The sequence below is a fragment of the Echinops telfairi genome, unplaced genomic scaffold (assembly GCF_000313985.2).
Source record: "Echinops telfairi isolate 266 unplaced genomic scaffold, ASM31398v2 ScPeMD7_4225;HRSCAF=4972, whole genome shotgun sequence".
In the NCBI taxonomy this organism is placed as follows: domain Eukaryota; kingdom Metazoa; phylum Chordata; class Mammalia; order Afrosoricida; family Tenrecidae; genus Echinops; species Echinops telfairi.
This window is the reverse complement of record NW_022108124.1, coordinates 21,347,116-21,359,123: the sequence shown is the minus strand read 5'-3', so window position 1 is coordinate 21,359,123 and position 12,008 is coordinate 21,347,116. Positions and strand designations below refer to the sequence as shown.

The 12,008-nt window shown below is 44.1% G+C and overlaps 1 protein-coding gene across 1 annotated transcript in view; it reads right to left on the bottom strand.

Moving 5' to 3' along the window:
* Nucleotides 1-12,008, bottom strand: part of LOC101656501 (ceruloplasmin) — a 46,413-nt gene that overhangs the window by 30,318 nt on the left and 4,087 nt on the right. Inside the window, exons 2-7 of the mRNA XM_045295006.1 lie at nucleotides 11,491-11,741; nucleotides 6,341-6,553; nucleotides 4,909-5,079; nucleotides 4,048-4,290; nucleotides 647-812; nucleotides 34-164 (exon numbers count right to left, since the gene is read on the bottom strand). Coding sequence (XP_045150941.1) covers nucleotides 34-164; nucleotides 647-812; nucleotides 4,048-4,290; nucleotides 4,909-5,079; nucleotides 6,341-6,553; nucleotides 11,491-11,741 — 1,175 coding nt within the window. The remainder of the gene's footprint in view (nucleotides 1-33; nucleotides 165-646; nucleotides 813-4,047; nucleotides 4,291-4,908; nucleotides 5,080-6,340; nucleotides 6,554-11,490; nucleotides 11,742-12,008) is intronic.

The following is a 12,008-nucleotide window of genomic DNA, read 5'->3' as shown; positions in this document are numbered from 1 at the left end:
TCGTCGTCCAGCAAGCTGTGAGGAGGATCTTACCAAGGATTCCGTAATGCTCTTCTCTTGCCTTCTGCTCCGTGAAGGATGCATTTGTATATTCACGGTAAACAATTTTTCGGTAAGTCCCTCCAATCCTGGTAGCACCCCTTTCGAAATAGATCTCGGACTCACTGTGCAGAGAAAGTAAGTGCACAAAGAACATTTACACGAACTTGTAGTGATGGTGTGAAAAGACAGCAAGAATCTGCCCACATTTAATCACAAAACTTGCAATTTCTTACCAGCCAAGTCCTATTTCATCAGTATGTTTTGATGATAAGAAGCCTTCACTCTTTCACAGGGAGCTGTGTTCTACAAAGGAGCCCTGGTGATGTAGCAGGTCGCACACTGGGCTGCTAACTGCAAGGTCAGCAGTTTGAACCCACCGCCTGCTGAAGCCTTAGGATCTAGTCAAGATTTCCAGCCTCCCAAATCCAAAGGGGCAATTCTACTCTTGTCGTAGAGGGCTGATATGAATTGGAATCCACTCCATATTGGTGGGTGTGGGTTTTTTCTATGTGTGTGTGTGTGTGTGTGTGTGTGTGTGTATATAATAAAAAAACTAAATTATCTTTATTATTGAACCATAAGTATTTCAAACAGTGATGGGTACCTTCCAGGTGCTGTTAATCTGTTTCCAGTGAAAACATTTATCCCAGATGGAGCATAGTTCCATAGAATATCTTCTGCAGCAATGTAGTAATGTTTCACATTTGTGCGGGTAATGTTTGTGGAGGTATTTTGGCAATTCCTTACATCAAAAAAAGCCTGCATGCTTGCTGAAAAACAGTAAATCCAAATGATTAAAAACAATTTAAACAATTTTCTAAACCCACATTTAAAAAAATTAACCAACAAGATTGAAGTTTCCCTTGTCTTTGAGACATTTGAGGCATTTTATTTAGGGAATTTGGATAAAATCATAAAATATGTGAACAATAAATTTGCTGCCATTGAGTTGATTCTGACCCATGCTGACCCTATTGGACCAAGTCAAGCTCTCCTAGAGCATTTCCAATGCTCACAGAAGTAGGCTGTTACATCATCCCCCCACAGATCAATTGGTGGGTTTGAACCACGGACCGTTTGGATAACAGTCAACCTCTTTAACCACTGTGCCACCTCTGCTCCCAAACCAGGATGCAAAGATGAATATTAAAGATACATATATAACTAGAAAATCCCAACCAGCATTAGACCAAGAGGACATTTGCCTACAGAAAAGAATTTGAGAAACTATTTGGCCCCAAACAACTTCCCCCATTGGTAAAAAATTCCCACCAAGAGTCACTGAGTGAGTTGGCTTTCCAAATCAATTTTTTGGCAGGCAGGAAGCAAATCAAACCAAGTCTGTTTCCATGAAGGCATCGGTCTTGTGTTTGATTTCCAGAAGCGAACACTATTGTCTAGAGTGTAAATTAGTCCAGAGTTTTCACAAGATCATTTGACAACACTTGGTAAAATGAAAAGCCCTTCAATTATACCATTTCCCTTCTTGGCAGTTAGCCAAGAGAAAGATTTGCACATGGATTGAAAGAGACTTACACAAAAGTCTTTGTAGTATTATTTATAAACCAAACAATTGGAAGCAACTTAAGTGTCCAACAGTAGGCAAATGGTTGAGTCAACTGTCATATACCCAAACTATGCCGGGGATGTGACCGCTTAGAAGGAGTTCCATCTATAAGGAATGTCATGGAAGCAATTTCAAGATATAACTGAGGAATGAAGAAAGAACTCCTAGCGTACGTATATCATGATCTACTTGTATAAGTGCAGAGCACAAAACAAACTTATGCATTTTTCTTTCCAGAGTCCAGGTGTATGTGAAAATGCACAGCAAACAGTTGCTAGTACACACACCAACTTAAGGACACTGGTTACTCTCTGGGGAAGGAGCTGGAATTTGGTGGGCTGGGATTGGGCCAGGAGTCTGCTCTTAAACAGTCTTTCCAAAAACAAGCAAACAAGTCTGATTTATAGCATTTGCCAACTTTTACAGTGTCAATAAACCCACTGGCCGATTCGAAGCTGTGAACAGTTTCACAAATGGCTTAGTCAGCGTTCTCTCTCTGGTTGAGGGCCGACTCTGTCCTTTCTGCAGAGCCAAGGACCTGGCTTGGGGCCATTGTCATCATCAACGGAGGCAAGTAGGAGCAATGGGCTGCGTGCATGTTCCTCGCTTCCAGAAATGGTCTTTCTCTCTGGGCCCGGGCTCTGCGGCATTCACTTCAGTCGTTGAGTGATTACAGAGCTGCATGGTCCTCGCTCTCCCACAACCCTGGCCGGGGCCTAAACAAGGACGATAAAATACAACGGAACCCACTGCCCTCAAGTGCCTCTGACTTACAGCCACCACACGGACACAGCAGAACTGGCCGCCAGGCTGGAATCCGGGAGCAGAGTGCTACATCTTTCTCCCACAGAGCGACTGGCCTTTTGGTTAGCAGCCGAGCGTTTCATCATTGTGTCCCCAGTGTCCCTTCCAGCGGGGTGTTGACATAATCACTCCTGACAAATACTTGGTGTGCTGTTTGACTAATGGCAGCATCGTGCCAACCGAAGGATGGATATTGGAAAAGAAACATTGGTGCTCGGAACAGTCAGCTGCCTCCTTTCCTTTTTTCGACCAATGTTTAAGTTTACCGTTCTTGTCACCATATGACTGCAAAGACAGACCCTTACAAAGTCAAAGTCAGGGTCGATCTTATCAGCCTCCCATCACTGAGTCCATCCTGCCTTGAATAGACACGGCCCGGGCTTTCCAGGGCTTTGTTAATCTGACCGAGCCGATAGCCTCCTTTCTCTCTCGAGAAGCTGCTGGTAGGTTTGATAGCTGGCCTTGAGGTTAGGAGCCCAAACCTTACTTCACAGAGTCAGTGGATTACCACTGGGATAGGAAAAGTTCAATACTTGCATACCTGATTATGACATTGAGCAGAGTGTATGACTGAGAGGCAAACAAACCAAAATAAGGAGGTTTTCTGGATTGGAATGGGTGGCACGATCATTTATGCTCAATCACTAACGTCAAGGTTGGTGCTCTGAAATCACCCAGCAATAGCACGTGAGGGCTAAGGTGTGCCTGGCCCAAGCAGGGGTATTTTCATTCATCTCTTGTGCCGTGTGAAATTTGGACATTGAATAAAGGAGACAGAACAAGGATTGAGGTATTGGAAGCGCAGGGCTGACAAACACAATGGGAAGCACCATGGAGTGCCAGAAGGACAAACTGATCTGTCTTGGAAGAAGAATGGGCAGGATGCTCCTCAGAAGCAAACACGGGAAGACTGCCTCTTACTTCATTTGGACATGTGGTCAGGAGAGCCAGGCCCCGGAGAAGGACAGCATGCTTGGTCAAGTGGAGGGGCGGGGACGAAGAGGAGAGCCCTTGATGTGATGGCGTGACCCTGTGGCTGCAACAAGGGGTGCAGGGAGAGAAACGATGGTGAGGACAGGGACGGCCCAGGCAGGCTTGTGTTCTGCTGGGCGTAGGGCTGCTGGGGGTCAGAACCGACCGGATGGCGCCTGGCCACAACAGCAAGCAGTGCCAGGGAAGACAGGCCAGGCACTGCTTCCATCAAAGATTACAGCCGCGAAGACGGTGCCTCCTGAGTAAGAAGAGACTTGACAGCAATGTTGTTTGTTTGTTTCAATTAGGGTTATGTGGTCCTGTGTCATTCCTGACTTATAAGAGTTTAGCTCACTATTTTACCGTCTTGGAACTTGTTTTCTCAGTTTTAGAAGGCTGATACTATCTCCCTTGCTTTGCACTCAGAGTTCTCACAGATGAATGGATGTAAAAATGCTGTGCCAAAACCAACCCCAAATCTGGTTTATCTCAAAGGGGTTGTCATCCCAGAGCCCTGAGCCCTGGCCTTATTTCTGCGATGCTTTCCAACAGGCATCCCTAGGTATTCGTTTCTCTGCTTGTAACAGGAGGTGTTTGGAAACAGGCAGTAGCCTTGGAGGTTCGTTGATACTGCAGTTGATACAGAACGAACAAATCCCTACCGTGGATGTGACATCCCAGCATCCACTCCCCAGGACCCTTGGCCACCATGGAAGCATCGTGCATTGAAGCGGGAAGTATGGTGATGATGTCTTTTCTGTGGTTCCGGAAGATCAGCGTTTGTCCCTGGAGGAAAACGGGGTGCACGTCCACGATGTTACCGATGCCGATGAAATACCAGTGGACGCTGTCATTCACGCACATGGTGAGAATAGGCAGGTTTCCATACATGTATCCATTTATTGCTGGAAACAAACACACAGTAACCTGTCAAGCATGGCAGACCAGTGTAACCCAGTCCTCACTCATAGCCCACCACAATGTTTGGTCTGCGTCCCATTCAAAAGGCCATTCACATTGTGCAAGGTGAGAAGGGATCATTACACAAAGGTCCCAAATCAGAGGTGGTGGAAAGCGAGCAGAAGGGCAGGAAACCGGGAGAGGGACAAGAATCGGGAGCGGAGATAACTCTGTGAAGAGGGGTTGGCCTCAAACAGGACTGAGATTCTGAGAGCATCTTTGCTACAAAAACTTGTTGGGTAGAAATAACTTTTCATCAAGTGTCTGGTCAGTTACATGTATATTCTTGCATGGCATTTTATTACCTTAAGAGAACATCTCTTCTCTATCTGATTCTAACATCCACTTTCAATCAACATCAGACTTTAGGAAACAAATATTACTCTCTAGTTTTACTTGCTATGAAAATTTGAAAATGTTCTAGGTGTCTTGCCTATCAATCAGTAAAACATCAAAAAATAGAAATCCGCATAAGGAAGCTTGAACAAAGGAATCTCCCAAGAGAACCTCAGAGAATCAGAGTTATAGGATATGTTAAACGAGAAGTTTCTTTACACTCTCACCAGCCATTTTATTGCTCGCCTGAAAGTCCGGATCACTAGCATTCACCTTGCCAGGTTCAGTGTATGTCTTAATGTTGTCATCAATATACCAGCTATTGTTTTCATCAGTGATAGAAAACATCATAGCATAAGACTTGTCGATATAAATTTCTATGCCTCCTGTCAGGATCCCTGGAAAAGAAAACACAATTTTTATATTGCTAACAGATAATGCCAACATTAAAAATAGAACCATTCTAGTTGGAAACAAATAATCTATAATGTTTGGTAATTGTCAGGACACATGCAAAAGGAAAATGCTTGTGGCACAGTACAAAAAGAAAAACCCCACCAATAATAAGATCAGAGATCAGATCAGATCAATAGTAATAACAATCCCACCATATAATCATAATATATGTGTGTACACCGTTCAAAAACCCATACTCATTTTTACTTCAAATGAATAACTTTCTGAAGTGTTTGTCTCTGATAACCATCATCATACAAGAGTTTTTTCCCTCTCAAATGTTGTGCTTCCTCAAATCAAGTACAACTGTAGCTCATAGCCCTGAATGTATTCATTTATGCATACGTTTAACAACAAACAGCCATTTAGCATCTGTCATGTGCCAGGTGATATAAGGGGTGCCACATAATAGAGTGAGTTCCTAAGAGGGAACAAGGTAGGCTTCTATGTGGGCCTTAAAATGTGGGATGGAAACCATTGAGAAATAAGGAAAGCAATATTGTAGGAAAATCTCTACAGTAGGGGAGGACCAGAGACTGGGGAACAATCGAGTCCAGTGTTGACTTGGTTAGTATATAAAGGTGGAACAGACGTTGCTATCGAAAGGATTCATAGGAATTGCTAGAGTCCCGTAAGGTGACCAGATTTTAACATTGGTAAAATGTAAAAAAAGCGGGACACCACTGACCGGGGTGGGGAGTTGGGGGGTTCTTGATTAAAAATTTGGTCTTCCTGTTCTCCCGCCATTCCCTAGCTTGTTGTGCATTCTTTCCAAAAATTGGGACTTTTAAAAAATGCCGCGGGACGCAGGACAAATTGTTAAAAATCGGGACTGTCCCGCCAAAAGCAGGATGTCTGGTCACCTTAAAAGACACCAATGACGAGAAAGGGATTTTGGAATGTATCCCAAGAGCAATCAGCAACCATTGAAGGCGTTTAAACCAAGAAGTGTCAAAGGGGCCAAAGCCCAGCGTACTGGGTTTGACTTCCCTCTAGTGACCAACTTGCATGACCAGGACTGGAACGTCAGGGTGAGGCTCCTGCTTCCACTGACTGCTCAGCCTCTAAAGACAACTTGACGTTCTTCTCTGGAGAATCAAGGTCAAACTCGGGAGAGGGAACGACATTCTACCACGGGAGCAGGTGTGAGCCCTCACATTCAGGCTCTAGGGCTATAACTTGAGAGGTTTAAAAATGCGTTACCTCCTTTACAAGTCAGAACCAGTCCGATCAGGCCCGAAGCCACATCTCTGACAGTGTTTAGGTGGGAGTGGTACATCCTGACCACGCAGTCGCCGTCACTGGGGCCAGGCCCCTGATTCTCGTCCACATACCACTTGTAGATGTACTCCTCCCCAGGCATCACGTAGTCATCATCCCTCTGTGCCGCCGTGCTGTTATCCGGGTAGACAGCACCTGGAAAACCGACTCTGCCCTGTGCTTACCGTGACCATTGGACAACCGCCTTGAATTCACCCACACATTTCCCACGGAACCACTATTATAGGTTCCTTTGTGTTTTCAAGCAAAGTGTGCATTTCACCTTCTTCTTCTTTCTTCCCCCTGAATTCCCAGCTTCACTCCATCTCTAGAGCAAACTGGCAGGGGACAAGCAGTCTTTTTTTTTAACATTTTATTAGGGGCTCATACAACTGTTATCGCAATCCATACACACATCAATTGTGTAAAGCACATTTGTACATCGTTTCTCAAAACATTTTCTCTCCACTTAAACCCCCGACATTAGGTCCTCATTTTTCCCTTCCCTCCCCACTCCCCCCTCCCTCATGAGCCCTTGATAGTTTATAATGGGTATTTTGTCATATCTTGCCCTGTCCGACGTCTCCCTTCATCCACTTTTCGGTTGTCTGAGGGGACAAGCAGTCTTGCCTAACATCTCTCACTGCCTGGATTCATCCATTCAACACACACCTGCTATGCTCCTACTGTGTGCCCCACTTGTCTGACAGTTGTGTGGTGGTGGTGGTGGTGGTGGCTTGTGTGTTGTTCTGATGCTGGGAATTGTGCCACTGGTGTTCCATAGAGCTAATATTGGTTCCCTCCTTGGTGATTAAGTGCCAGCAGAGCTTCCAGATGAAGAACAAACTAGCGAGAAGGAATAGGCGGCAGTCTACTTCTGGGGGATGAGCCACTGAAGACTTCAAGGGTAGCAGAGGAACATTGTTTGACAGAGCGCCAATAGAGGCGCGCCTCAGGTGAGAAGGCACTCAGAGTACATCTGGGGAAGACCTCCTTCCTTGGAGACCACCTCAGTGAGGTAGGTGGGGTAAAGCTTTCGGGAGCTCCATTGGCTGATGGGGCATGTTTCAAAATGAGAAGAAACCACTGCACACATCCAGTAATAAGCAGAGACAATCTAGGACAATTCAACGTGATAAAAATAGATAGAAAGAAAGAAACAGGGCACAAAAAGACCGATATCCTAGGCATTAGTGAGCTGAAATGGACTGATTGGCCAATCCATGTCGAATCAGATGATCATATGGTTTATTATACCAGGACTGACAAATTCAAGAGAAATGGTGTTGCATTCATCATAAACAAAGAAACCAAAACATTCTTAGTCTTGAAATACACGGCTATATGTGATAGGATAATATCTACCCACCTACACGGAAGACCAGTTAATACAACTTCTATTCGGATTTGCGTGTCAACCATTAAAGTCAATGCTAAAGAGATGAAAGAAGTCTATCAACTTTTTCAGTGTGAAATTGACCAAATATGTAATCAAGATGCAAGGAAAATTCCTGGTGACTAGCATACAAAAGTTGAAAACAGAGGAAGAAGCAGTCGTCCAAAAAGATAGCCCAGGTGAGAGAAACAAAGCTGGATAAAGCACATAAAATTGTACAAGTTTAACAACTCATGCATCGCAAATACTTTTTCAACAACAGTGAAAACAGGTGACTCTCTAGGTGGACCTTGCCAAATGGGATACACAGGGATCAAATTGACTATCTATGTGGGAAGAGACAACGGAGAGGCCAAAACATGGCCAGGAGATAACTGTGGAAGAAGCCTTCAATTGCTCATGTGCAAGTTCAGGTTGGGATTGAAAAAGTTTTAGAAAGTCCACGAAAGCCAAAAGATGACCTTGAGTGTTTAGAGACCATTCCTAGAACAGATTTGATACATTGACCACTATGACCAAAGACCATATGAGTTATGAGATGGCATCAAGAACATCATCCATAAAGAAAGCACAAGTTCATTAAAGAGACAAGAGAGAAATAAAAGACCATAGTTAATGTCAAAATTAACTGAAATTTGCTCTTCAACGCAGTTAGAGCAAATGGAAGAAATGATGAATTAAAAGAGTTGAACAGAAAATTCCAAAAGGCAGCTCAAGAAAACAGAGTAGAGCATTATCATGAAATGTGCTGGATCTGGATCCAGCATATATCAAATGTCAAGAACTGAAGAAAAAACTCAAGCCTGGAGTTGCAATATTGAAGGATTCCATGGGCAAATATTAAATGATGCAACACAGCTAACCTCACTGATGTTGAGCCAATGCTGACTCACAGAGACCCCACAGGACAGAGAGAAACTGCCCCGCGAGTTCCCAAGGCTGCCCATCTGTACAGGAGCAGAAGGCCCCATCTTTCTTCCACAGAGCAGCTGATGGTTTCAAACTGCTGACCTTGTGGTTAGCAGTCCAGTGAGTAATCTACTTGCCATAAGGGCTCTTTGAAGGATGCAGGAAGGATCAAAAGGCGACGAAAGGCATGCATAAAGTCACGGCACCAAAAATAATTGGCTGACATTCAAGTGTTTCGAGAGGTAGCATATAATTAAGAACTGATGGTGTTAGAAGAAGCCCAAGCTGCAGTGAAGGCATTAATAAAAGTCAATGCTCCAGGAATCAGCATATATACTAATTGGAATGTTTCTACAAACTGATGTAACATTTTAGAAGACAGCTATCTGGAAGAAATCCATATGATATCCACTTCCAAAAAAGGTGACCTGGTAGAATGCTGAAATTATCAAATGGATTCATTCATATCGCATGCAAGTAAATTTTTGCTAAAGAAAATTTAAAAAACTGTTGCGGCCATCTATTGAAAAGAAATCACCAGAAATTCAAGTTGGCTGCAGAAGGGGACATGAATGAAGGGTGTCTTTGCTGACGTCAGAGGGACCTTGGAGGAAAGAAGAGAATACCAGCAAGGTGTTTGCTTCCGTCCTACTGACTATGCAATGGCACCAGCTGTGTGGATCACAGTGGATTGTGAATACTTGCGAAGAATGGGCATTTCAGCCATGTCATCATGCTCACATGGATCCTGTACATAGACCAAGTGGCAATTCTTTGAACAGAACAGGGGATACTGCATGGTTTGAAATCGAGAAAGATGTGTAACAGTGTTGTGTCCTGTCAGCAAACTTATTCATTCTGTGTGGCGAGCAAATACTCGGAGAAATGGGACTATGTGCAGAGGACTGCGGCATCAGGGTTGGAGGAAGGCTCCTAACTGTGATATGAAGACGAAGCAACTTTCCTTGCTGACATTGGGAACTCGAGCTACTTACTGATGAAGATCATTTACAACTCAGTGTGAAGCAAACAAGGATTCTCACAAATGGACCAAGAGACAACAGCATGCTAAAGAGAGAAAAGATTGAAGTTGCCAAAGATTTCATTTTGCTTGGCTACACCAACAATCTCACGGAAGCAGCAGTCAGGAAACTAAGCAGCACACTGCATTGGGCGCAGCTACAGTTGAAACCCTCTTAAAAGTGTTCAAGAGCAGAGATACCACTTGAGGATTATGGTGCCCCTGACTCAAGTTATGCCATTTTCAATCACCTCCTATGCATATGAGAGCTGCACGACGAAGAAGGACGGTCGCAGGAGAATTCATGCATTTGAATTATGGTGTTGGCAAGGACTGCCGGAAGAACAAATAAATCTGTCTGGGAGGAAGACAGAATACTCTTCAGAAGCCAGGATGGTGAGATGTCATCTTCTGTGCTTTAGATGTGTTCTTAGGAGAGACCAGACCCTGGAGAAGGATCACGCTTAGTAAAATAGAGGATCAGCCACAAAGAGGGAGACCCTTAACAAGATGGATTGACACAGTTCCCCTAATAATAGGCGCAAACACAACAATTGTGTACGTAGGGCTGATCTGATAGGAACCGGCTTGCTGGCAGCTAATCACAACAGCAATTTACTCCAGGACACTCATTTTATATAGGGTGTTTTCAAGAGATAGCTACGGTGACATGTCACATGGTTGGATCCTTCGAAGGTGAAATGGAGGGCCATGGGCCATTTTTGTCACCTTGTCTTTTCACAGAACAAAAGCAAGCCTGTGGGAAGAGCACAAACCCCTTAGAGGTGGTACTCTTAGCCAAGGATGGTTGAAGTTCTAATTTTCTGAAATTCTATGCCAGATGTTTAATGTAAAAGAACTTTGAACACTAGGGGAAAAAATCTCTTGTTTCCCCTATTGTTAGGCCAAGGAGGAGCCTCGGCAGCGTAGCGGTTATGCATTGGGCTGCTAATCTCAAGGTCAGCAGTTTGAAACCGCTAGCTGCATTGTGAGAGGGAGACGCAACTTTCTACTCCAGTAAAGAGTGGCAGTCTCAGACACCTACAAGGGCAGTGCTACCCAGTCCTAGGAGTCGCTATGAGTCTGACAGGACTCGATGCAGTGACTTTGTTTTCCTTTGGTTGATGTCCAGCCAAACCTCTCTTTTCCTGCCTTCCTGTTTGTGTTTTGTTGCCAGACATGAAGTGATCTTGCTGGATGTTTTCAGAAACGCAATCCTCCTCTAGTAAGAGATAGGAATGGAGAGAGGGCAGACAACATTTCTGGCCACCCAGCATTCAGCTCACGAGTGTCTCCTTCAAAAACTAAATAAAATTACTTTCATTCCTCAAGGAAAACTGTTTGTTTGGGTTTTTTCCCCATTAGATAGTGCATACGTGGAACCCTGGTGGCTTAGTGGTGGCGCGTTGGGCTGCGATCTGCATGGTTGGCAGTTCAAAACCACCAGCAGCTTCTCGGGAGAAAGAGTGGGCTTTCTACTTCCATTAGCAGAGTTAGAAGCCCACAGCGGATCACTGTGAGTCAGCACTGACTGGATGGCACACAGTCTGAGCGTTCTGAGCTTTGAGACCTTCCATGGGCTGCTCCTCCTTTAGGATGGGACATTAAGCCTGACCATCTAAGGACACCAGCTGCCAGATTCTGCATTCAGCTCCCTGTAGTTCATAGAGAGGACCGGCTCATTGGCATCATGCCTTTCCTAAAGCATTGTGTCTGTGCTCCTCACAAACAGAAGCTCAGGGAGGGCAGGAAAGGGGCTCACCTTACCTTCGTTGCTTTTACTGTAGGTGAGTCCGTGAGGATGAAAACTGTATGCTCTGGAAGCAAAATTTTTTACATGCACATAAATGTAGTCTCCAGTCTCTCCTCTTATGATTGGACCTAAATATCCCAACCAGGATGGCTTTTCAATGATGCTTTGAAACGTCTTATTCGTGTACTGGTAATATAATGCCTTTTTATACACAGATCCTATCCTGTCTGGACCTCTTTGAAGAAATATTTTGGATTGGAACTCCCTGTAAAAAAAATAATGAGAAAGAATAAATTTTTACTGGCAAGTGATCAAAAGTTCAATCAACAATAACTGGAAGTAAAACACTTTCCAGCCTGATTTTGATGGATTAAATCTAGAAAAGAGAGGAAAGAGGCACTGGGCAGAGGGGGACATTAGTGTTGCTGATGATGAGCTCAAAGGCAGCACAAGTAAATATACCTGGCATTTTTATTTTAAAGACATGTCAGATTCTTCTATAGAACCATCTATTTCTAAGCCCATTTTATTT